Source organism: Lampetra planeri, chromosome 4 (assembly GCF_965212315.1).
Source record: "Lampetra planeri chromosome 4, kcLamPlan1.2.h2, whole genome shotgun sequence".
Lineage (NCBI taxonomy): Eukaryota > Metazoa > Chordata > Hyperoartia > Petromyzontiformes > Petromyzontidae > Lampetra > Lampetra planeri.
In genome coordinates, this window is record NC_136110.1 from 10,386,544 (window position 1) to 10,414,147 (window position 27,604).

Here is a 27,604-nt window from a genome sequence, read left to right on the forward strand (position 1 = left end):
CGTATAAATGGGCAAGTTCCAGACTTTATTTATAAAAACATTCTAGCACTAGTTCAAAGTGTGCTTGTGTTGGAATGAACACTGCAGCAGTATCTTACCAAAATGTTAATGTTTCCAAATACGATATAAACTTGATTATCTTAAAACCGTGAAGGATTTTTTTTTATCAATTACATTTTAATAGTTATGTAGTGGCTATATCAATTGATCGTTTAATTTATTAAAATTGATTCTCATACTAGCGATAACATGCATTTTCACTGAAACATTTTCTGCTCATCAAAATCAATATTCACAGCAGGTGCTAACTCCCAGCATCACCCACACGCAAAGTGATTTTCAGCTGGTTTCTCAAAAGTTACTACTTCCCCTGGTAATGCTGCAAGCATGGAGAGGTCTGGCCCACGCATTGGGAATGTGGAAATGTCCACCCATGGCCAGACATCAGGACCGATTAATTGAGTATGAAGACGAATTGACACATGCATCACTTTGCATCCCTCATCACTGATGCGCCACAATTCACATCCCTTCCTGTGTGCACCACAAAAGCGAACATATCAAAACAAAACAGATTACATTTGGGACTTAAAACAAATGTTATGTCATTGTTTATTGCTGCAATCACCTGATTTTCAAGACAGGCTCATCATAGTTAAAGCCAAAATTAATTGTATTGCTCTTAACAAGCGGAGTCGTGCGATCGTTTCTGATGATGTGCTACCTTATTTTCTATTACTTCTTAATTACAGCAGAACTATTTCTGCTGTAATTAAACAAGAATGTTACATTGTATTCAGCTCCAAGCCATGATAGCCAGGCACTAGCTATTTTCAAATCGCTGCTGCATGTGTGTGTGTGGGTACTATAACATCACATCATGTGGGGCAGCAGTGGTGTGTCGTTTAGCGCACTGCGCTACGAACTGCGTTCAATTCTCGCTCACGGCCAACACCAGTAACGATTATCTGAACCGGTTCTGGGCCTCTCCTAGGTTGACTCAGCCTCAAATGAGTACCTGGTGCAGTGTGTAAACATCGTTACCTGGGAGACAAAGGCGACCGTGCGTGGTGCTGGCCGCTCACCCCCTCGTGTGCCGTGCCGGCCTTCATAGGTGCTCGCTAACAGCACTTGCGCCAATAGTCTGTAAAGGCTATGCGGAGGATCTTTGTCTTTGTACGATAACAACACTGCACACAAGGCCCGTGACAATTCACATCCCTAAACCCTTCCCCTCCCCAACCCTCACAAATCGATCAACTGTAACAATTCGGAGTCAAGAATAATTTCAGAAATGCATTCCTAATTTTTGTCTCGTGCCGTTTTATCTTGTAATGTTTATCTAGTATCTTGTGTCTCGTTAATTTAATTAATTTAAGCCAGTATATCATTCACATGCAAATGAATATTGAATTATTATGCGTATAGCCGAGTACATATATCGTGAGCATTTTAAATGATTAAGTGGTACAGGGCTGCTGGCTGTAGGATCTGCGTGAAATCAAACTACCTTGCTTGCACACGTACCCCTGATTTCATCACCCCACCTATACCCTGGTGGCTGCCTGGTGTGTTTACCATTGTCGTAGTGTAAAGAAAGATAATGAGGGGAACGTTATCAAATGCTCGTGCTAAATCTCCACAAGGATGAATTTGATTCTGGTTAATTTCAATTGGTTGTGTCTCTGAAGAATAAAATGTGGTTTATTTTTCGACAGGTTTGCGTTTGTCTTTTGGGAATCTTTGATAAGCTGTAACATGCTTTTGAAGTTGAAACAACTGATTTCCTCATGAAATATTAATGGAGAGAATAGAGAGTAAACAGCTTTTGGGTTTCTGGTAAATATTGGACAAAAAGGAACATTCGGAAGCACGTGGGTTACGCCCAGCGGCGCGTGTATAATATCCATTTTTTGCGATTTTGTTATTTAGTTAGATTTTATAATTATAAGGAACGCTTCCCATTACCTGGCCAGATGGTGCTGTGGTTAGGCTCCACCGTGTGTAATTGGAAGGTTACATATGGGGGGGAGTGGGAGTCGAGTCGGCTCCTGTTTCCGATCAATAAAATATCAAACAGCATGAGTACCATTTTGTGGAAGTTTGACAATGGTTTGACAGTTTAAATCATTGGCCCTTGCCATTGGAAATTAAAATTTCCGTCCCTAGCTCAGGGCCATCAACAGTGACAACCACTGACGTATGGCACCACATCTCACACCCCACCACTTTCTATCCTCAGCCAGATCCCGTAGCTGCTGCCCAGTCGACAAGCGACCTCCAAGATCTATCCTCACGGTGTCCCACCATTTGTTGTTAGTTCATCTCCTTGGTCACCAGACTCGTGGAGGCTACTCCAATGCCTGTCTTTGTGACTGACACTCCTCAATCCTGTACACGTTTCACCCAGCACAATCTGTTTAGCCTAATCCTATCTACAACACTCACCTGCCACGATCTCTTCAGAACTTCAGCATTGCTTTTACTATCTTGCCAAGGAATTCTCAGCGTCAATCTCACCACTTTGCTGACAACAATTTCCTTTAATTTTCCTAGTTAGAGTCCAGCTCTGTAATCAATGTTATGCATTTTAGCAGGACTCGCTGACTTGCTGATGAAACTCATTATGAGCTGGCAGTTAATAGGAGCTATTACTGTAAAATGTTGAAGGATTGTATCTGCAAGGATCCGAAGTGCTGAGGACTCCTTGAAAATATTATCATCCAACATTAGACAGAAAATGGTTCGATAATGATGATACATTATCGTAAATGGTTACACTATGTAACAATTTTTTTGTTGCTGGGTACTAAATGTTATTTTTTAATTGCTTATGCCTAAAAAGTATAGAAAATGGCCATTATTCCTCACAGACTTTGCTTTTGTGACCAGGACTTTATGTGAACGAAAGACACAAATGCACACCACGTTTTCTCATTGAAAATAAGTAAATTGCAAAATATCACTGTCCTGGTCACAAAAGCAAAATTTGTGGGGAATAATAGCCATTTTCTGTGTTATTGCTACTATAATAGCCCAGAAATGTGTGTCCCGCGTGTGACGTCACTCCGCATGCCGCACCCCCCCCCCCCCCCGTGTCATTAATAATAAAATAATCATGAGCGAATGGATTTTTACACTCACGCGGAAGGTCGAGCGGAAAGATATTTTTTTTGTCGCAAAGTCGCTTCAAATATGACGTTTCTTTACAGAAAGTGACGGTAAAAAATAAATCTACGCAGCACAGAGCTACATCTGTACGTGACGTCACTGCAAAAGAGCCCACCCCCCTCATTAATAATCATGAGTGGGTGGATTTTTACACTCCCGCAGGTCGAGCGGAAATATACAAAAATTCGCTTTAAATTTGACGTTTCTTTATTTGAAGTTAATCAAATAAATAATTATACGCAGCAAAAACGTGTATTTGGTGTCTTTATTTCTTCAGCACTTGCAACAAAAGGTAAGTCTTCCCAAGGATAGTTGTACGTGGCTCTGTCTAGATCTAAACTTCCTCGGCGGATCAAAGTGTTCATCAAGGATAGTCAACTGCAGGGAAACCTTTTGAACAGTGATAAGAGATTCACACTAAATATCGTATACCGATAAATCTTCCAGTCCTTAATTTAACTTTATAAGTTAAGAACATTTTATTTACGTGCAACAATTCCTAATATAATTTACAATTACACAAGAAAACGTAAATGTACATCTTTAATATTACAGCTTCCGTCCTAGGATGGGCAAAAGGCTCGTCAATTATAATATACTTTCTTAATGCATTAATGTGTATCATTTTCAATGATTTTTATTGTCACCTACTATCAGTTACCGCTAATGTTCAATCAATCTTCATACTTTTTTCATCGCAGATTGTAATTTTTTTTTATAAGACACCCGTTTCCAGCCAAGTCGCCGTTATGCTCGCCGTCATTGCATGGGTGAGATGTGAACTCCCTCACCTGGTATGTGAGAGGTCATGGGCTAAATTCTGACCCTGACACCTGTTCATTTAGAGTTTGCATGTTCTCCCCGTGGTCGTGTGGATTTTTCTCCGGGTCTTCCGGTTTTCCCTCCACATTTAGAAACGTGTATTTAAGAGTATTTGACCGCAATAAATTTCCACGTAATAAGTCACTTCGTTGAGCTATCATCTGTGGCCAGCTCGCATCTGAAAAAGAGCTATGTAGCTCAGTGGGCCTTACCTGGTAAAATAAAAAAGTTCAGTTTTTGTAACTATGGCAATAGTACTAAGTTGTTATATATTCATGATACATTTTCTTTATCCTAAAAACACAACACGGGCCAACTGACTGCATAAAAGAATGAGGCAACAGATGTTCACAGACTGATCGCCTGTCTTTGCATGAAGCGGTGTAGGATGTCCTCTAATGTATTTCTTGACAAAGTAGTCCCAGTGGCCTTTAATTTGGAGCATTAGTCTGTTTGACTAATGGGAGTGTAAGAAAAAATTAACTTGAATCGGGATATGTTACAGATGGACGCATTAGGACCCACTTGTTTTGGAGCTCTGCCGTTTGACAACCACTACTCTTATCTGTACAGGTTCTGAGTAAGGCTTGATGAGCACATGCTTGTGCCATTGTTGGAAGGGCGCTTCGTGGAGATGTGCCTTATATTCTCCTGCCGGAGTTTCCTTGAATGGGTCATGCGGCAGCTGTCAAGTCTACACCTGCCAAAACTACCTCCCAACAAATAAATGAAATACAACGTGTTGAAAAGAAATGTCACCTTACAATATATTTCAAAGTCAAATTGACTTCCTACTCAAATGGGTAATCGGGGGTAATAGGTGGCCCTTGACCAGTGGAGAAAATGTACTTTATTCTTTGGTTCTTTCGGTAAAGTCATGTACGTGAAAAATAATAATAATAAATTAATTAATTGTAACATTTCACCTCCGTGACTTTACCGAAAGAACCAAAGAATATGGATCCTTGCAGTCACGACAACTTCAACTCTAGAATGAAAAAATTGCACTTTCCAATGGCCGGGGCCAGTCCCTCTAAAGCAGCGGTCCACAACCTTTTTGGCACCACGGACAGGTTTCGTGGAAGAACATTTTTTCATGGACCGGGGGGGTGGAGGTTATCATTGGGTCTTTCCCCATTTTCAAAGAAGCTCTCCAGCGACGTTTGTTTTTTCCTCATGTTGGCTAGGGGTTAGCAGCTTGTGGGCTTACCAAAACTGTGACTGAGACAAGTGCGCAGTGCGGGAAAGGGGCGCGGACGGAAGTGGTCAATAATAAAACAATGAGGACGGGCCACGCGCGGACTCACCGCTCACCTGCTGTGCGGCCCGATTCCTAACAGGCCACGGGACCGGCACCAGTCCGTGGCCCGGGGGTTGGGGACCCCTGCTCTAAAGGACAACCAATGTGTTTTCAAGTTTATTTTTATTATGTTTAACCAGGTGAAAACTCAAGAGACAAGGATAGAGTCTCATTTGCCAGAGTTACCTGGGACATTAGTCTGCCAGTAGGGGGCAATGATTTCTATGTATAAATACAAATTGAGTAATTTGCGGTGTAATTTCAGACTTTGGCCAATTTGGACCCTGATGCCAGCACACAGTGGCCCACTCTTGCTAATGATGTCAGGGGATCTGTAATATCCACTGCGAAGCAGATGGCACATCTTATCATGGTTATTACACCCACAGTATTAACCAGGGCGGCCGCTGAATTCGCACTGCAAACCTCTGCAACAAGCAGCGAACGCGCTACCGCTGCAGCACGTCGCAAACGTTACTCATTGCAAACGCCTTGTGAAAGACCCAACACAGAAGATCCCTGGTTTTGATCTTCCATGAAGTTTATGGTCCACCCTAAACCATATCTGCACAAACCATGGCAGATGCGGATACCTGATGCACAAATGGAAAGTGGAAAAACTCTCCAGACTGCGGGGTTCGCCATAATTCACCAGCCTGGCTCGATAGGGAGCGGCAGAGGTTGCAAACGGGTTTTGATTCCTTACCCGTACCCGGCCGCACCAGGGTCGCAAACGGGTACCCGTACCCATACCCGGCCGTACCCGTACCCTACCCGTACCCGGCCGGATATGGGTATGGTACAGGTATCGGGTACCTGATTGCGACCTCTGGGATGAAGCCATGTTGCAGGCGTGGGTGGGTTGATTCTAGGAACTTGAAGTGTGAGAAGAGACAAGACGTTGGGAAATGAGTGACAAACAGTTACTCACCAATGACTCACGGCCTACCCGTACCCGGCCGCACCAGGGTCGCAAACGGGTAGCCGGGTATCGGGTAGGGTACAGGTATCGGGTACCCGGTTGCGACCTCTGGGGAGCGGGTAAGGGGGTGTGGAATGGGCCAGCCTGGATGGTTCCCGGAACCGATTCAGAAATCACTCGCCACGACTTTTGCTGTGGCTGGGAGTCGAACTTGGGTTATAACGCAGCGCGACATTAACTGCACCACTGCTAATATTAATACCACTACTGAAATAGTATTTTTTTCATGTTATAATTCAGAAATATGTAGTATACAATATAATACTGGCTTTAAATTAACATGCCCATTCCTATCCTCTACCCTAGATTTACTGTGTCCAGCTACTGGATAAATAAGTATCATCTGATTATGTAAAACGGTCAAATAACGTTTTTATTGTTTACAGCACGCACGTGAATTGTGCAATACATCCTCTGAATGTTACTGCTGTTTATCCTGTAGAATGGATGTTCAAAGTGGTGATTTTTTTTCTGTAATTCTGCATGCGGTAATGATTTCAGCAATTTAGGCAACGGCAATGGGAAATCACGTGTTCTTCACATTCACTATCTAATTAAAAAGCGGACGCACAACCCAATACTCATCCACTTAGTAGTGATGTGTAGAGATATCGGCGATTGGCCTTTTACAGCCACCGTATTTATGATAATAGGTACCGACTTATTTACAGATTCCATATGCTTTCAACATTCCGTTTTTTAGCCTTTATTTTGTTTTATCTTGTTCTGCAATGCCGGTCTTAACGGGTGCTCACTAACAGCCCCTGTATGTGCTATTGTACGCGTTTGTCTGTGTAAGTGAGGAGCGGTCACGTAGCGGTTAGCGCTCATGGCCAACATCAATGACGATTATTTGAACTGGTCCTGAGCATCCCCTAGGTCGACTTAGTCTCAAATAAGTAATTTGTGCAGTGTGTAAACATCGCCACTAGGGAGATAAAGGCGGCCGGGCGTGGTGCTGGCTACCCACCCCCTCGTGTGCCGTTCTGGCCTTCATAGTTGCTCACTAACAGCACTTGCCCCAACAGTCTGTTACAGGCTATATGGGGATCTTTATCTTTGTTTGTACTCCGAGTGTGCATAGGTACCATATGCCAGGGGCGCGATCTGTAGAGGTCAGCAGCCGAAACAATGTCTCCTCACTTTAATCACAGGAAATACCTGGGTGATCAATTGATTAATCAGCCAAGCGATCGATTGCTTAATCACGGCTAATTGAAAGCTCAATGCAATTTTAAACACAATTATACAGGGATGCTCACACACGTGGAGTTGGGGTTATTTAGTTGTTGCTGCTGCTGCTGTTGTTGTTGTTGTGAGACGCTAACAGCTTCTTACCGGGGTGCGTCCAGGGAGCCCGAAGCGAGAGCTGGTTGACACGAGGCCGCACGGACACGCGCGGTGTGAATTGTCATCGTCTGGCGGTTGGGGGCAGATCTCACCGCCAGCATGGTGGCAGTACGCGCACAGCCAACCCAGTAGCAACCCCCCCCCTACCCCCCTCCCCCCCCCCACGGAAAATACTGCAGAGACATAATAAAATGCAGCCCGCCCCAGAGTGAACATTAAGGAGCTTTATGACACCGGCTGTAACTGTTCCAGCACGGGGTGGTGCTGGGGTTAGAGCAATCACAAGGTTGCGAGTTGAAATTATGGTCGGAGGTCAACTGAGAGGCCCATTATCTGTGGGTAGTCGAGTGTAGCGAGCGGGATATTTGTATTCATTTTGTATGAGTAAGTTTTTTTTGTTTATTTATTTATGTCCCACGGCTGGACTTGAAACCTCTCTTGCAGTCCCGTGGGGCGGTCTGTTATTCTGGCAGTACGACAGTAGCCTCGTGCACGATCACTTCATTTACCTGACCTTTTACGGTATTTTTGTTTTTTTTTATTAGGCCATGGAAACAATGCGCCAAGGCGGAAATATAATGCATTCATTTTACTCTCCCTCGGGAGCCCTGCGCTTACCGGAACGCTGTATATTTTTTCAGGCCGACATCATGATGGTACGTTGTCACATAAGCAATTTGGTTATCTCAGCTGCAGTTCCCACGGGATATCGTAGCACTGGCGCGGCACAAAGTTGCTCTATTGGCAGGCGAGAGCAGCCGATGATGACTGAACAGGCAAACAAGCTGTGCAAAGTCCACTCGTTAGTGAGCCTCATACGTTTGGTCATGGAGTCAACGTAATTGGGTTATCTCAGGTCTAATTTGGCACAAATGCGGTGCTCAGTTGCCGCATTGTCAGATACTGTCATGGGAGCAAATTACTGAATAGGCATAACAAGCTGGGCAAGTCTGTCCAGTAAGTGAGCCTCATACTATTGGTTATAGGGTCATGAAAAAAAATATTACCCAACAATAATGATATATTATGATTTGAAGCTTTCGTGACTGCAGGAATCCATACTCTTTGGTTTTTTCGGTCAAGTGCTTTCCCACCTGATGATGGACGCTTGTGTCGTGCCCGAAACGTGGTGATTTATTTTATATCTACGTGACTTTACCGAAAAAAACTAAGAATAATGATATATTAATTTAGTTCAAACAAAGTAGATTTGATAAAGTAGTATTAAAATAATTTGTTCTGTATTCTGAAATGTTTTATTGCGTCTCCAGAATCAGCACGTGACTCTCCTGAGATGTTAGGGCATCTCGTGTGTGTGTGTGTGAGGAAACGGGCATGCCCAGAGAAAAGCAACTTGTGGGCACATGCATTGACTGCACAGACAGATTGGCAACCTACTTCCCGTGCTGCCTCCAGCAACGAACTTGCATTGTCACGCATGTGGCTGTGTCGCACACGCGAGTGTGAGGTCCACAAACCCATGTTCTCCAGCTCACTATATTACGAGCACGTGCCAGTACTGTGCACCTATCCACAGATAATAGACCGAGACGATGTCACCGAATACCTTGTAAAGTAATGCCACACATTCAGAAGTTAAATCTATGGAAGCAAACGTTTTCAGGATTGAAATGGGTCGCCTACCGCTGCATTCCCTTCATTAAAATGTTCACTGGTTTATGCGTGATAATTGGTTTTTTACCCTTTAATCTGGCAACAAAACTGACACCTTTTTTACGAGGAGTCATGTTTGCATAGACCACAATACCTGCAGTCATAATGCAAACAAAAAACATAACTCTGATAATGTATGCACTGTCCTTGAAGTTGATTGGTCCACACCCAAGACAGCTTTCCTTAGAGCCTAGTCTCACATGGTGTTGGACCAGATGACGCCAAAAGGCGCACAACTCAAAGACAATGCACCATCAGCAGAGTATGAGAGCTCGGGGGAAGCATTTACACCATTGGTACCTCATTTGCCAGTCTATGCAAACATGACTCCTCGTAAAAAAGGTGTCAGTTTTGTTGCGAGATTAAAGGGTAAAAAACCAATTATCATATTTTTTTTACTGGCAAATGAGGTACCAATGGTTTATGCGTTTTAATCGGTGGCGTGTTGATCTCTGGGGCCGTGAGGTGGCCACAAAACGGCATTGCGGCAGCAATTGGGTTTTTTGAACTCATCGGTGTAGACCTTGTGAATGCAACGTCTTCTGCTTATTCCGGTTTTATCTTGCAAACCGCTCTGGCAAACTCGTTGACTAAACTTCCCAATGCAGGACCCGACTGGATATGGATTAATTTGTTGGCTCAATTTACCATTTGTTGGACAGAGACAATAGCTTATCTTTGTATACAACCACAAAACGTACCCCCCCCCCCAAAAAAAAACTATCTAATTACTTACTCTAGATGCCCGTCTGTCGTGTATCACAAATTGTAATATCTTAATTGGATTAGATTTCATTTGGGAAAAAAGTGTTATCTTGTAAACAGGAGGAAATGAGTGTTTGTCAGACGCACACATACACACTTACCAACGTCAAAATAAAATGTGTTTTCTTGCATGGCAAGAGTCGCACGTGTTCATTTAAAAAAAATGGCTCGATCTGAAATGTGAAAATGGTTCCACGTATGAAATGTAAATATTTTGTCCACCGGGTTCCCCGAGGCAAAAGCGTGTCCATTGCACAAACGTCCATTAAATGTGAGCTTCGTTCTGTTCATACATTGTCAGGAAACAGTGGGCAGTGTTACTGGGTAGTTGGTGAAAGCAGTTAACACTGGTAGGAACCTCCTGGTTACACCAGCCCACAGTGGATTATTGTGTCCGTCCGTCGTGCAGGGAGGGGCTAGGTGGGGAGGGAGGGGCTGGATGGGGAGGGTAGGGTGGGGAGGGTGGGGCTGGGTGGGGAGGGGAGGGTGGGGAGGGGCTGGGTGGGGAGGGGCTGGGTGGGGAGGGTGGGGAGGGGCTGGGTGGGGAGGGGCTGGTCACCCCGTGGTGCCCTTATAAAACTCAACGTTTAACCTACTCACGCCGGCTTGTGCCCACCCTCACAGTCGGGCATATTTGCGGAATACACCACGCCGCCATTGACCCTGGCCATTGACCGAGCAACCCAACGTTCCTACCAGCTCCCTCCACAGGAATGTGTTCACTTTCTCTCTTTCTAATGGAAATCTCTCTAAATCACAACAGTCAATATTCGTGCAATTATTTGTCTGGATATCATTGTGATTCAAGTGCTTGACCCACAATCAAAAGGTTTCGATGGTAAATTTCGTCTGGGGGCTCGACAGTGATTAAGTTAATATCTTTTTCAGAAGTCCACAGTTGTCATGATACAGAGGCACTGATCCCGCCTTGGGAGTGCGGAATTTACAACACTGACGCAAAGCTGCCAATAGAGATGAAACGCTGTCCGATGGCTCGTGAAAACAGGCGGATACTTTTTTCACTTCTTTCAGTCCTGACGTTTTCATGAGAATTTTCCTTCCGGTGAGACAAACCGTGGGCTCTGCCACATGACAGTTGACACCACCTGGCTGCAAGATGTCTGCACATGTTCAAATATCAGGATCTTTTTTTATATATACTTACACCACCGAACACTTTGTGATGCGCCCTCGTGAAAACATTACGTATGCGTAAATAGTGCTGACGTCTCGACAACGAATAGACTGCACGTATCCGATGTGAATTTAGCACGTAGGCTTTCACAATTCTGGCAAATCGCCTGATGAAGCTGGTTGTAATCACCAGCGAAACATCATACTCAATTGTAAATAGTCTAGGTTAACTCTCCATCACACCGACGTGCTAAAGTAATAGCTCGTTAGCACGCCTTGTTCACGTAACAAGCTTCATTAATCGTTTGTGTCGGGTGGTGGTGGATGAACACCACTTTTATATTTACGCGATCTAACCCTATGAATCATTTGTGACGTTGTGCGCAGGATGCAAAATACGTGCTGGTGATGGTTGATCCCGATGCTCCCAGCCGTACCAATCCAATCTGGAAGTACTGGCGACACTGGCTCGTGTCCAACATCAAGGTAAGTCCTTGGCGAGTCACTTACATCTCTGTCTGTGTTTGAACAGTCATCTGGCTGCAGTGAGCCTTGGCTTCTTTGCCACACATGCCTTTCCAATCACAGGTGACTTTCAGTATGTTTGGTGAGAAATGTTGATGTGTACCCAGGCCTTCGGTGACCGACAGGTTCTACGCAGTGAGAGTCTTGTGGGTACAAAGTGTTGGTTGTGATAATGATGTACGGCTTCTGTGTGAAGCTACTTTGACCGTTATGTACAGAAGGTGGTTTGATGGCATGTCTCCATGGTGTAATCTTATAAACTACTTTGTAACGTAAGTGCATATTACACCATGCATGTATTGACTTTTCCAAGCGGATGAGGTGGCGGTAGGTCGTAATGTATGTTAATGTGTGTGTGTTTATATGCAAGTACATGCCCTGTGTATGTGCAAAATTGTTTTAATTAAAGTCTTCTCACGTGACATTTCAATGCACATGGCAGAAAAGGTCACTTCATGATAGTTAACTTTGCAGCATATTTGACGTGGCATTATAATATTAATAACGTGATCGTGAAAAGTTAATAAGAAGGATGTTTTGACACGGCAATGCCTCTGCCAGCTTGTATAATGTGCTATAATTATGCTTGTAGGCGTCAAATACAGTACCACACATCAAATGCAATTCAAGCACTCTGCAGTTTGTGGACATTTTACTTCGGGTATACTCAAGACAGACTGAAGGACTTGGAGATTCCAACTGCAAGACACATTTTTTCCTTTTAAATTTCTCTTGAGCGTGTCCTCTAATTTCGATATTTTTACATGTCTTGATTTTAGGGGTGGAGTACTACCTTTGTTTAATTTATACTCTAAAGTATTGCGATGCACTCATTAGTGGGGGCGAGTTCTTATTCAACAAATACGTTGAATGGATGAGTATGTGAAAATATATTAAATTTGCTCCCGCCATAGCAATGTGGAATTTCCACCACTCGCTCAGAACCACAGAAGGAGATGAGCACATGCCTATGCCCATTTGAGGAGAGAACCACTGCGACTCTAAAACGACTGTTTAACACATCGTGGGCTTTCACGACCAATATTATCCATAATAGAGGTTTTTGGGGTTAGATCGCGTAAATAAAAATTTGTCGTTAAAACCGCCACCACCCGACACAACCAATTAGTAAGGTTATTGCCACGTTCTGTTTACGTGACAAACCTTACTAATTAGCTATGTCGGGTGGTGGCGAGTTTCACGACACATTCATATTTACGTGCTCTAACCCAAAAACCTCTAAAATCACTGTGTGGACTCGTGAAATTAATTAAAATAGATGTGCTGGCTAGTGTGGGACGAGGGCCGACCCAAGCCGCGTGGATCGTGGGGGATTATTTGGCCAGATGTCGCCGCGCTGGTCACTGTGGTCTGGCGTAGTCACGGGGTCATAGAAGTACATCGCAATAATGACACCCTTATATCCACATACGCCCATCATGACTACAGGTTTTGATAAAGGGTTGTGCGAGGTACTCGCATATTCATTGTCATTCTCATGTGTAAGCACAAGTACAAGCATTACTTTTTTGGGTTATAATTGTGGAGCCCAACTTTAAATGTTTAACTAAAGTCTGCTGTTGCTCATATGCTCGGCAGATTTTGATGATCAATAGCTTAATTGAAAGAGCTCTGTATGTTTAAAAGTGCAAGGTTCTTCTGTGTGAGGTTACACTTCTTGATTGCTCTTGATGCTTAAAAGTAAGTTGGCACATTTGGAGAACACTCAAGTGAGATTCGCACAAAGCTGTTCAAAGCGAATAATTGTGCGAGATCCTAGCTGTAGTTTTATATGTATTTTTTAATGCAGCAGCGACATGTCTAATCCATTGTTTAATTGTCGTGACACCATTTCAGCACATGCACACTCTCTGACAGATGATCACACAGATACGCGGAAAGCTACACGCATAGCAGCTGTACCAGATGCCTGATATCCATAACATCACCGCCACATGAAAAGCAAACGTACATTTTTATTCAGAACGATGCCAACTTGCCATGATTGGACCTGCAAAACAAAATGCATCTCCACACAAAGCACGATGAAGGTTCAACGTTTGATGTCTTCTGCTGTGACAAAAGATTGAACTTGGCCACCGAATCTAAATGCTACAGCCATCGGTATTCGCCAAAACAGTTAGCCATTATATACAACGTGCAATTTAGCCAATGCCACTTTTCTTTTAGCCTACATCATTGCCAAAGTTTACATCCCTTAGCTTTCCAAAACAGATTGTCCACCTCAAGGTCATGAGGCCTTGGTCATGCTCTCGGCTAATGGCGATGCTGATTAATCATTTGTACACAACACAACTTTCCACATTTAAAAGGTTATTTGGCATCCGCCTCTCACTATTTGTTAAACAGACAGTATCCCCATTAAGCTCAATTGGCACAATGACACCATAGATCTATTTTCACTGGCTGTCATATTGTTTCGTCTATTGTTTTCAAAGCACGGTCGAAATGCAGAGCATGTAAATGTTGTTCCACTATTCAGCGAAGCGTTATCTTAATTAACATGCAGCAATCGGGTAGGGCAATTGCATGATGATGCTGAACATTTTAATGGATATTGATTAATAAACAAACACACATTAGTTATTATATTATATCATTTTACTGGGGGGGGGGGGGTGCTCTGGTTAAAGCACTCCACTCTTGATCGCATATGAAAGGGTTGTTATTTATGATTTCCTCATATTCTTTTTTCCAAAAAAGTAACATCAGGCCTGAATACAAAACTCGAATGAAGCGAATTGTGTGTATTTTAAGGTTAATTTGAACACGTAAAGTGACATCACCAAATATGGTATAACTTCCACTCTTGGCCCACCAGAAAAATGGTGTCACATGGCATCGGGGGCTGTCACTTCTCTTTGAACCCAATATAAACCATCCGAGATTCTGAAAAAGATCTGAAATTGTTCTTAAACATTCTAAATCCCAAATGTTTGAAGGCAAAATGTATCCACGGCTACAATTGCTAGCCGTGCCGTGGTGGCAATGCAACGGGGCAATACCGTGGCTCACCAGCAGAAAGGAGTACAGCAAGTGGGCTAATCGCCATCTGTTGCCATCACGTTGATTCCATCTGTACAAGGAAAGTGTTGCCTCCATTGCACACACACACGGGCTTTCACTGGGTGCTCTGGTTTCCTCCGGCTGATAAAAAAATAAGCGCAATTAAGCAGAACCCTCCTGAAAAAGAGTGCTACGTCCCAGTGTGGCTCTCCTGGGTAGATGAATAAGTAAATATACGTTCAAATTTCTGCTGTGGGTCGACTCAGTCTATCATTCTTCCCGGATCAGTACATTGACTACCACTTCATGAGAAGTCACTGGTAGTAGTTTTACATGGGGACTAGCTGTACTACCTGGCTTCGCCCGGGACTTGGATCCACCACACCCGGCCGCCTTTGTCTCCCAATGGCGATGTTCACACACCACAGCGGTTACTCGTTTGAGGCTGAGTCGACCTAGTGGAGGCCCAGGACTGGTTTAAATAATCGTCACCGGTGTTGGTCGTGGGAATCGAACTCGGGTCGCCAGGTTCGTAGCGCAACGCGCTAACCACTACACTACAATGCGTTACGCTTCCACATGCGCGTGTCACGTGACAGATTTGACGTCACAGCTCACTTGCCGTGCAAGAAATATATGCATTATTGAGCTCCCCCCCCCTCCCCCCAAAAACACAAAAGTGTATTTTCATAATGTTTGCATGGTGTACAGTCTGGAAAGTACCCACATGGCAAATTCAAAGTTTGTTGCATGTCGGGAAGTATGATAAACATTTTGAACAGACACATGTAATCACAATATTTGCCTTTTATATATATGGAGATGAGCTGGCATAGAAATTTTGGAATTGTCTCCAATGGCTAAAGGCCATCAATCTGAATGAGCATTTGTCCGTGTTCGTTTGAGCAGAGAAGTACTCTGACTTAATAGTGTATATATATATTTTTTAAACATAGACATTTTGCACTGGCTTGAGAAACAATGTGAACTCCCCAAAAACAAGTTACGTTTCATCAAGGGAGGATTTTTGTTTTGCCACAGGATCTCGTAAAGTCTGTGAGATGAAAACGATCTTTTTAGATTTCATGAAAAAAGGGCATTGCCCAATACGTCACCTATTTTATATATGTATGTATTTCCATCTTAAGCTAGTGTGCTGGACAAAACAACAACACTAATTCGGATCATACAAAATGTAGCCATCTAGGGCCTGCTTTTCTGATTTTTCAGATTAATCTGTTAACTGGAAGCATGAACCCATTATTTTGGTGTTTTGTTGAAACCACAAATAGTCGTGTGAGTAGAGAGATTGTCAGAAATCCCACCATGAAAATCTAAATACAAACTTCCTTTCCATCATTTGATTTTGATCCATGGGAAGGCTTTCTTGAAACTCTTTAACGTATGTAACCTCACTATTAAGCCCAGCAGAAAAAAAGAAAAAAACCCTGCCAAAGAATTCCTTTTATCAAGCAGAGTGTTTCAAAAGGCCAAGCGATACGTAATTTGGTTAGAGGATGAATTATTGATTTTGCCGTTGAAAGTCTGTCATTGAAAAAGTCATCATTTATAGCGTGTGACTTTACTTTTTGATGCCTGAAAGAGTTTTAACTCATTCTCCGCTCTTAGGCAGACCACGTACCTTTTGATAATGATTTGGAAGATAAGCCACTGACTCTGCATCGCGGATACCCTGCTTGAGAGCTCACAGTCTTCGCTTTAGTTATTTTTTTGTGAAATCTAGCATGAAGGCTTAAACACTTGGTCGTGTGTTTACTGAATGGCCCTGGCTTCATTTGTTTGTTTTTGGTGAGGGACAGTTATGTGGCCAAGCGTTCATGCTTTCACCGTTGGTTTCAGAGATTCGTGGTTCAAATCCAGCGGCTGCTCTGGTTATCGCTGAGGGTGAATTAACTGTAAAAATACTCCATGCCGTCTGCTTCACAGTGGATGATGAATAGCTCCTGCATCATTCGCAATAGTCGACCATTGTTTGCCGGCCATCATGGTCAAAACTTGAGAAATGACCCACGACGTACTGAAGCGGGATTACTGTGTACATAGCAACCATCGTGCCCTACTGTTAAACCACTGCAGACTACGTCTGTGGAATACGGCATCTTCGTGACAGCCCTGTGCTAGAAGAATGGCACGAATACCCAGTGTACTAAGTCATTATTATGCCAAACAATGTCAATGAACTACAATAAGTGATTGATGACCGTAATAAAGTCGGCTGCAAAGTTGGGCTCAAGATAAATGAGACAAAACAGGGACAACGCAACACGTTCACTGAACATCTGAAGATGTCTGTGGGAGAAACACAACTGGGAAACACAAGGGAGTGTGTGTACCTCAGGCATTTAGTGAAAAATGTAGAATCGAGATCAAAGTGATGAAATAGTGGGTGGGCAGGAGCTGGTTGGAGCACTTTTGGAAAAACTCAACTTAATAATCAAAGACAACAAGCTAATGTGCCAAAAGGAGGGAGTGCTTAATCAGTGTATTATTACCTGCTATGGCACGTGGATCAGAACTGCTGTCACCGGCAAAGAAAATGCAACAAACGCTGAAAGTGCCAAAAAAGAAACGTGTGGTGGAAATCACATTGAGAGACACAAGGAGAAACCACATGGGTCACAGAACAAACGCAAGTTAGAGACAACATATTAACTTTAAGAAAAGTACGTAGGCTTGGGCAAGACACGTAGCCAAATGGGATGATGGATGGTGATGTTATGTTATGCAAAAACACATTAAGGCAAAATAATTAGCCATTTGTTTATTAAATCATTAATATACAATTGCTTTATTCACATACAAATAATAACGTCATGAATTTTCTCACAGAATCCTCGCCGAGTTTCATGATTGTACGTTGAACTTCTTTCGCACTGTACGTAGCCAACCATGCTAATCGAAGGGTTGGCTTGTACCAGGATATTTTCCCCGTGTCTTTACTGAGCATGTGGAAGGAAAATTAAGAGTTTTTCAGTTTTCAGTTTCATTTATTTGGTATAGCCCTGTGAGCCATTCGGCTCTTGAATCGGGTGCAACCTCAACAAACAAAAACATGAACAAGAAAACATCTTAAAGTGACAATGCGCAAACAGAAAAATCCAGGAAAAAACTGCAAAGTCTTCCAGAAAAAAAGCACCGTACACCAACGCTGTGCAAAAACCCCAGTGGGATGCAAGTCAAACAACAACAACAAGCACAAGACTACTTAGATTAAAGCCATAGCCATACACATGGCAACGCTCAAATCATGCACAGAGAGGTCAGAACCCACTTGCTGTACTGCCCTATCCTGACTACCTTCAAAGCTCAGCAAGTTGTAAGTCTCATAGCCCATGATGGTCTCCGTGTGATCCGCCAACCTTACCACCCAACAAGCGCACACACCAACGCTTTTGAAAGTTGCGCCGTCCAGTCTGTAGACCCCTGCGCTCAGCGTCAATGAATGCCACACAACGGGGCATGTCTCACGTGCCCCGTTAAGTGGCAAGGGGTGTTGTGGTGGCGAGGTGTTATCTCCCTCGCCTGCCATGTCGTGGGTTCAATCCCACGACCCTGACGATGCTGAGATATTTGGCGTTCGCATGTTCTCTGTCTCTCCTCGGAGTCCCGCGGATTAGTTTTTCTGGGTTCTCCAGTTTTGCCCTCCACGTTTAGAAACATGCGTTCAGGTTATTTGGCTGCTACTGAAAAATTCCCACGTGGTGATATTCACAACTTCGATGAGTGATCATGTGTGGCCAGGTCGCCTCTGAAAAAGAGCGAATAGCTCAGTGGGCTTCATCTGGTAAATATAATAGTTCAATTTAATATTTTTATTATTTTATTATTTCCCTTCTACGTGGCTTTACCGAAAGAACCAGGAATATGAATCCCTGCAGTCACGAAAGCTTTAAATCAAAGTTTAATTTTAGTTTAACATTGCACATGCAAATTGCCACATGCCAATCTTGGACAATGGTCAAAAATTAGGTTTCGAAGTTTATCTGATAACAACTATATAATGGACTGCTGCATTTATTTGCCTCACAGCGCCCTTCAGCCAGTGACTGGTGGCCGTAGGTGTCAACAAGTGCGTCGTCACAACAACCGATTGCGAAAAACAAAGCTTCATAGCTCATCGGATTTCTCCAGGATGAATAAAAATTCTGACTGATTGTCACGTGCCCACCGGGTGGAGCAGCTGTCCCTTGGCACGGTGCTGCGCGATGGGCCACATGCCCGCGGCAATTTTCGAGCCTCAGTTTCCGATTCGCGTCGTTAGCGTGGAGAGCTGTAATTAAAAAGCGGAGTTTAATTATCACAGGCTCGGTCATATGCGCGGTCTTTGTGGCTGCAGTGTGCATTTGGAGCACATAATAGCCGCTCTCACGCGAGGTTATTAATTTCATGACAAAATACTCGCACAGGTGTTACGTTCGCAAACATCTTCACGCTAATTTTTTTCTTCATCTCTCTCGCTCTATTTTTCTCTCTTTTATTTTTCTTTGCTTGGCCTCTCTTTCCTGCCTTAGTTTCCTTCTTGATGCCGGTCACCGGCGATCCTTTGTACCATGGTTCTGTCTCTCTATATTCGCCGTTGTTGAAAATATAAACAAAATCAAGTCATTCTAGATTTGATTCATACTCTGGTTTTTTAGGTAAAGTCACGTAGGTAAAACAATCAATAAAATAAAATAAATGAAAATAACTAAATGAAATCACGACGATTCGGAGGCAACACAAGCTTCCTTCATTTTGCTGTGCCTTTTTTACACCTGATGAAGGAAGCTTCCATCAGGCTCAAACCAGAGGATAAATTATTGTGTACCCATTCACATAGTCCTGAAGCAGCGGTGGACTTTCAACGTTTCTCTGGCGGGGACCAGTCTATTCGTAGGACAACTCGGGTTGCTATGAAGAAGGGGCATTTCCCATTAACGTTGTCTATTACATACGTTTCGTTGTTAGGCAGTGTTATTGGCGAGCGTCTTGATGATGTTTGTTGATTGTGTTTGTGCAGCACCACTGCCAACGCAGTAGCATCGCCAAATCATTTGTGAAACCATGCAAGGCATGGTGAAGACAAGGCGTGATATCAACATGGACATGGACAATTTAGAGCCCAGCCAACCATGCCAGCAAACTGGATTCAGAAAAAATGTTTTCTATCAGACTGATAAAGCACCCATATTATAGAAATGCAACACAAACTACGCCGTATGATTTCATATTGCCTATTACACATCCCCGTTAAGATGCATTGTCTCCTTTCCCAAGGAAGAAAGCCTTGTTAATTATTTGCAAGGTTTTTTTGTCACGGGTCATTTTACGAGGTGGAATTGTGGGAGCGACGTCGCGACTTTTGGGCTGCTCAGCGCACCACAACTACCTGGTTGTATCTTAATTTTGGAGCTTTCGTGACTGCAGGAATTATTCTTTGGTTCTTTCGGTTAATATTCTTAGGTTTTTTCGGTAAAGTCACGTAGGTAAAAAACATTAAAAAGTAAAATAAAATAAAAATCATGACGTTTCGGAGGCAACACAAGCTTCCGTCTTCAGGTGGTACCGTCACAGCCACGACAGCTGTATCAAGTAAATGAGAGATTGCAGAAGCTACCACTCCGTTTATATAATGGTTGGAGAAGGTGGTGGGGCAAGGGCCGCATACTTTTAATAATATGGTAAGGTGAGGCTTAAGACTAAGAATAGACTGCATAACAAAGGCTGAGCCTGTAACAGGGAGACCACCACTAGACATGGTAAAACTGTGATGGTTGTCTGTCAAATAAGATTGGCAAATAAGTGTAGTTAAATATTTTTTGCATGGTTAATCACATCTTTCCAATGATTACTCAGTTTGTAACCGTCATCACGGTTTAAATTATGTCTCTGTTTGTATATTTGTACTAGCAGAAGTACCCGGCGTTGCCCGGGTGAAAAATATATTTCTTAATAACCTTACATATATACACAGATGGGCTGCTACCCCTGCCCCCCCCCCCGCCCCAGCCACGATCTCCTCGGCCGCTGTGCAGTAATATGTACGGCCTATAGTGTGGTAGGGTGTCGAGGCCTAGTACCGTGCAGAGCCTCCGGCCTCGCCTAAATTGCCCACCCGGCTGAGGCTGGGTACTGGGGCCGTTACCCCCCCCCCCCCCGCGCTACAATAATACTGTCTAATCGCTATAATTTTATTATCTACCGACCCTATAATAGTAATTGCACACATTGGGGTGGGGGGGAGTGAAGAGGACGTGAAACTTTGAATTTACCTCAGAGTCGCGTGTTAATGCGTGCGCATATTTTTAACGGGAATTAAAAATGGCGTCCACTCCGCAGTGAATGCGTCGCTACCCGTTGCCAGGGGCAACCGCCATGGAAAACCAAACGGACCAATCGTGTCTCGCAAATCCCTCACATTTCGTCCAATGAAACTGCGTATGGTCCGGCGACACACAGACAGACAGACACACACACAGACAGACAGACAGATTTGCGATTTTATATATATAGATGGCTTCGGTTACAAACCTTTGATGGTAGCCAGGGGGTTTGCAGAGAACCTTGGTCTTTCGGTTAAGTCACGTCTAAAGATAAAATAATAAAATAAATAATAGCATATTACGACGTTTCGATTGCAACACAAGCAATCATCATCATCAGGCATAAAAGAAATAGCAACAAAAATCTAACTAGAAAACTATAGACAGACATACAAGTGTGATGTCTGTCTGCTTGTATGTCTGTCTATAGTTTTCTAGTTAGATTTTTGTTGCTATTTCTTTTATGCCTCATGATGATTGCTTGTGTAGTGGTGATACGCGCTGGGGGTATACGTCGTGTGCCAGCGCGTATGTACGGGTGTGTGTGTGGTGACGCGCGCTGACGGGGAGGAGCAGGCGTCAGCGCGGGTGGGGGTAGTGCTGCTGATTGGCTGTGTGCCGGTGACGCGCTGAGAGGGAGTGATCGGGTGGCAGCGCGGTGTGATTGGTCGAGGAGTGGAAACACGCGCTGGGCGGAAACGGATCGTAGAGATAGCGCATGGTGATTGGGTAACTGAGGAGCGGTGCCGACGTTGAGGTCCGCATCCGCTCCGTCTCCCGGGAGGAAGGGGTATATAAGGTGATGCACAGAGGAGTAGAGGGAGGAAGTGGAACCATCTAGGAATGAAGACGAAGGTGCAGAGATAGAGCCCGGAGAGGAGAGTAATGGAGAGTAATGGAGAGTAATGTAGAGTAATGGAGAGTAACGTACAAGGTGTAGCCAGAGAGAGAGAAAGGTCTACACGAGCCGAGTAATGTACAGGGTGTAGCCAGAGAGAGTGTAAGGTTTACACGAGCCGAGTAATGCATACGGTGTAGCCAGAGAGAGTGTAAGGTCTACACGAGCCGAGTAATGCATACGGTGTAGCCAGAGAGAGTATAAGGTCTACACGAGATAGGTACTGAAGAGTGTGTAGCCGGAGTTGTAAGGTCTACACGAGACGGGTACTGAAGAGTGTGTAGCCAGATGTGTAAAGTCTACACGAGACGAGTGAAGAGTGTAGCGGATGCGTAAGGTCTACACGGGACGAGTAAAGGGTGTAGCAGAGGCGCAGAGTCTACACGAGACGAGAGAAGAGTGTAGCCGAGGCGCGGAGTCTACACGAGGCACAGAGAGCCAGCAGCACAGAATCTACGGGAGTCGAGAGAAGTGTGGAGCGGAGAGAAGAGGTCACGAGTTGTATCGTTGTATGGTGACCGTACTGTGAAGAAGAGAGGCCACGCGTTGTATCGTTCAAGTCAAGATTTAATAAAAGAAGTGTGTTCCCGTCAAAGGAGTTTCCTGCCGTCATTTCCAATACTTCATCTGGCGTCAGAAGTGAAACGGGCTTCCAAGTATGGAGACGAGGAAGACCCGTAGGACCCACGGGATTGACCGCGAGGAAAACCTGGACGACTCGGGGCCGCTGGTGGCGGGGGGTGAGGAGGATGACTTGCCCACGCTACAGGATCCGTCGACGGCGCCGGGCGAGCGACCGGGGACCGAGGCCGTGCTTCGTGAGGCGCACTCCCAACTGGCGGAGCTGCTGCTCGCCGCCGCGTCCATCTTGGCGGAGATCAGCTCGTCGGGAGGAGCGGGGAAAGTGGGGGACATTTTACAAGGTCGCCCCGCAGATTCCCGCCAAAACGAATGGGGGATTCCCGCCATTGCGCCTGGGCCTACTTTTGGCGGGAACGGCGAGCGCCACCTGGTGGTGGGGTCTCAAGCGCGCGCATCGACGTCATCGGCGCGTGATGGGGTCCGCCATTTTACGTCTACCGCTGAAGCCGCCATCTTACACACCGACGGAGAGGCGGAGAGGAACCACGAGGCGGATGACTTCATTTTTCAGCAGCGTCTGCCCACGTTGTCAGCCTTCAAGGCGGAAGGCGGAGACTGGGGCCAATTTCAGCGAAGGTTTTTGGCGCATCAAGAGATGTCCGCGTGGTCCGATGCTACGGCGCTGCGGGCGTTGCCTGCCATGCTGGACGACGACGCGCTCGCGGCCTTCAGGTCCGCACGGAAGTCGGACCGCTCCACTCTGAAGGATGCGCTGGGTCTGTTGGCCAGGGTCTACGGACCTCCCTCGGCGTGCCGCCATCATTTCTACGCAAGACGGAAAGCGGACACGGAGACCGCGCTGGCCTATCGCACGGCGTTGCTGGCTCTTGCCGATGCTGCGTTCCCTCGGATGGACGAGGAGGGCCAAGACGCGATGGTTTTGGAGCAGCTGCTTAAGTTGGCGCAGGACCTGGGGGTCCCTATCAACACAGCTGACGAGATTGATATTTCTTCTTTGAGAGTCGCCACGAGTATTCAAGCGCACGAGGCCCTACAACGGAAACAAGGAGTTGGTTGCAACGCTGCCGTCGTCGCAGCTCCGGGTTCGGTGGTCATTGAACCCCAAGTCGTCAGCCCACGAGAGGAGGCGTTCGCCGCGGGACGACCAGGGGACTGGAGGCCGGGGGCTCGGTCGCCTCTGCGATCGGGCCGAAAGTCGGAGCAACCGAGATCTACTCCGACCCTCGTCACGTGCTATAACTGCGGCCTCCGGGGCCACGTGGCGTCCGGGTGCCGCGCTCCGCGTCAGCGCGCCATGGGGGCTCGGCTGGACGACGACCGAGAGCCCAAGTCATCTCTACAATCCCCGGCAAGTCGCGGCACCTCACACGCTCGGCCTGTATACTCGACACACATGGGACGCCGCGTCGCGGCGGAGGAGGGCCGGTTAAGGTTTGGGGATTCGGTTCGGCGAGAGGGGTTCGGCCGGGACCAGGGATATATTGAATGGGCGGAATTGGGGCATAGAATTGTGGCTGCTTCGGCGGGTTCGTCCGTTGTTACGGGATCTATTGATGGGGTCGAGATTAGGGTGTTAGTGGACACGGGGGCGTCGGCAACTATTATATCGGACCTCATTTATAATATTCTTCCAGTCCAATGTAGTCCGCTGCTCCCGGTGGATGTGCCATTTTACGCCGCTAATGGGGGATCGTTGGGCATTATCGGTCAGATTAGGGCGTCCATTTGCATTGGAGATATCAAATTGTCGGGACCCGTTTTCGTTTCGTCTTCTTTGGCGGTTCCTTGTCTTTTGGGCACTGATTTTTTGGCTAAAATGCCCATTAAAATTCTTATCGATCAACGATGCATTGAACTGCCATCGGGTCGCCGGATTGCATTTTTGACGAGCCCTACTGACATTCGGACGGCGTGCGCTACGATACAAGCGGTGGTGACACAGACCGTGCATGTGCCCCCGGGTTCACAGATGTTAATTCCCCTCCGGTTGCGGAAACCATGGGTGAGGGAGGCTTCGGAACAAAGTGTGCTTTTGGGTCCTTCTAACAAGGCTGCCGGGGGTCTTGATTTATCGGTGGCTCACACTTTGGTGCGGGCTGACAGGGATCCGTTTGTAATGGTTTTGAACGCGGGGTCGCGGCCAGCTGTCATTCAACAGGGCACCGTGCTGGCTCACGGGGCGCGGGTCCCTGTGGATGATGGGTTGGTTGCGCAGGTGGCCTCGAGCCCCGCGCAGAACGTTGAGACAAGGGAGGACCTTGAGTGGGTCCATTCGCTATGCGCCGCCTCGGACGATTTGTCGGCGGTGCAGTTGGGTGCGCTGCGCGAGTTGCTCATAGAATTTTCTGATGTGTTCAGTAAACATAAGTATGACATTGGGTGCACGGATTTGTTGCACCACCACATTGAAACGGGCGATGCGGCGCCGGTCAGGCTAAATCCCTTCCGACTGAGTCCTGCGGAGAAGGAACATGTTCAGTCGGCTGTTAACGAAATGTTAGAAGCCGATATTATTTCGCCCTCCTCCAGCCCGTGGGGAGCGCCTATTGTGCTGGTTAAGAAGCAGGACGGGTCCCTGCGATTCTGCGTTGATTTCCGTCGCCTGAATAAGATCTCTGTGGCTGACGCGTATCCGCTCCCCAGGATGGATGAGTCCCTCGATGCATTGTCTGGTGCGCGATATTTTTCGACTCTTGATTTGTTATCGGGGTTTTGGCAGTTGCCACTCGACGAAGAGTCGAAACCTAAGACAGCATTTCGGACTCCAGGGGGGCTGTTCCAGTTTAACCGGTTACCCATGGGACTTCACTCCTCTCCAGCGACGTTTCAGCGACTTATGGAGTTGGTTTTGTCGGGCTTGCAGTGGGATACATGCTTGATTTATATGGACGATGTCATTGTTTTCAGTAAAACATTTGAGGAACACCTCCAGCGATTGAGAGGGGTGTTCTTGCAAATGCGATCGGCTAAACTAAAATTTAAACCGGCCAAATGTCACCTCCTTCGTAAGTCGGTTAGATACTTGGGTCACATTGTCGATTCTTCGGGGATCTCCACCGATCCCACGAAGACGGATTGTGTCGGTTCTTGGCCGACACTTACGTCCGTTTCCGACGTGCGTAGTTTCATCGGGTTTGCTTCTTATTACCGGCGGTTCGTTGAGCACTTCGCCACTATTGCAAAACCCTTGCACGCTCTAACGGCGAAGGGAGTGAAGTTCAAATGGGGACCGGAGGAGGAAGCCGCGTTTCGCTCCCTCCGGGACGCCTTGGTGGGTGCCCCACCCTTGTGTTATCCCGATTTTGCGAGTCCCTTTTTGCTGGACACGGATGCTAGCAACACGGGCATTGGGGGGGTGCTATCCCAAGTCGTCGGGGGTGTCGAAAGAGTTGTCGCCTACGGTAGTAGGGTGTTGTCTCCGGCGGAGCAGCGCTACTGCGTCACCCGTCGCGAGCTACTTGCCATTGTCTTTTTTGTGCAACAGTTCAGACCATAACTCTATGGTCGTCACTTTACGGTCCGAACGGACCACGCGGCGCTACAGTATTCATTGAGGGTCACCCAACCCTCGGGCCAGTTGTCGCGGTGGTTGGAAGTCTTCCAGGACTATCAGTTTACGACTACGTACCGTAAGGGGTTGCAACACACAAATGCCGATTGCCTGTCGCGGTTGTTGCCTTGTAATGCATGCGCGTGTTTGTCGGGATCGGCGCGCTGTAAACCGACGCTTGCGGGGGAGATGGGGGCACTGGCTGCGACAGCGGGCGCACCGATCGTGGATGATTCCACTGCCTCTCAGGGTCGGGACTCGCTGCTCTCGTTGTCGCTCAGCGAATGGGGCCGTCTCCAGATGGCGGACAGCTCGCTGCTAGCATTGCGCCGCAAGGTGGGGGGTCCCGAGGGGGACCAGGAGCGCACCGGCTCCTATGTACTTAAGCAGGGCATGTTATTAAGATGGGACAGTTTGTCCCGGCGGAACGCACTCGTGGTGCCTTCCGCTGTAAGGGGGAGGGTTGTCTTGGCGGCCCACGAACGCCTCTTGCATTTGGGAGTTAACAAGACGCTTGCCCTGCTTCAGCGTGACTATTACTGGCCGGGAATGGGAAGTGATGTGGTAAATATTCTGAAGGGGTGCGTTGAGTGCGCCAGACGTAAACCACCGCCCGTGGCAGCTAATCCACCGCTGCAATCTATTCAGGTCTCGCGCACTAACGAGCTCGTTGCACTCGATATTTTGGGGCCCTTTCCAGTCACGCCGAGAGGGAATAAATACTTGTTAGTGGGGGTCGAATACTTTACCCGATGGCCTATGGCGTGGCCTCTCGCTAACCAGTCGGCAGCGGCTGTGACGGACGCCTTCGTCCAGGGCTATGTCCTGGACAAGGGGGCTCCCGAACGCCTGCTCACCGACCAAGGTAAAAATGTTTCGAGTAAATTGTTGCAAGAGGTGTGCGATCTGTTGGGTACCAAGAAGGTGCGTACCTCCCCGTACCACCCGCAGACAGACGGGATGGTGGAGAGACTTCATAAAACTTTAACTTCCATGCTGTGCCAGCAGGTGTGTGAGGCACATGTAGATTGGGACCTGCAGGTCCCGGGGGTCCTTGCCGCGTATAGAATGGCCCCCCATGCAGCTACGGGGTTTTCCCCATTCTATTTGATGTACGGTCGGGAAGCTGACCCGCCAATGGAAACGCAACTTGGCCTGTCCGCTCCACGAAATAATTCGAAATTGGCAGAACATATTAAGTTTAATATTCACAAGCTGACGGAGGCGAGGGAGGCCGCACGGCTTAATTCGCGGGCTCGCCAAATTGCTAATGAACGGTTGCGGGCACGGAAGGTGTCCATGCACGAATGGAAACCAGGTGACAGGGCTTGGCTGCATTGCCCTCAGGCACCCTTGGCTACGTCGCCTAAATTGTTGAGACCGTGGAGGGGACCCGTGGAGGTCGTGCGCGTTGCACGGCCCCAGTGCGTTCAGATAAAGTGGGGAAAGCGCCGTTGGTACGTTCACCCCTCCCGACTGA

The 27,604-nt window shown here is 46.3% G+C and overlaps 1 protein-coding gene across 3 annotated transcripts in view; it reads left to right on the top strand.

The window, feature by feature from the left end:
- PEBP4 (phosphatidylethanolamine binding protein 4) overlaps positions 1 to 27,604 on the top strand; it is a 273,341-nt gene that overhangs the window by 26,906 nt on the left and 218,831 nt on the right. For all 3 annotated transcript variants that reach the window (XM_078593236.1, XM_078593237.1, XM_078593238.1), the window contains exon 4: positions 11,586 to 11,684. In XM_078593236.1, the coding sequence (XP_078449362.1) occupies positions 11,586 to 11,684 (99 nt within the window). The remainder of the gene's footprint in view (positions 1 to 11,585; positions 11,685 to 27,604) is intronic.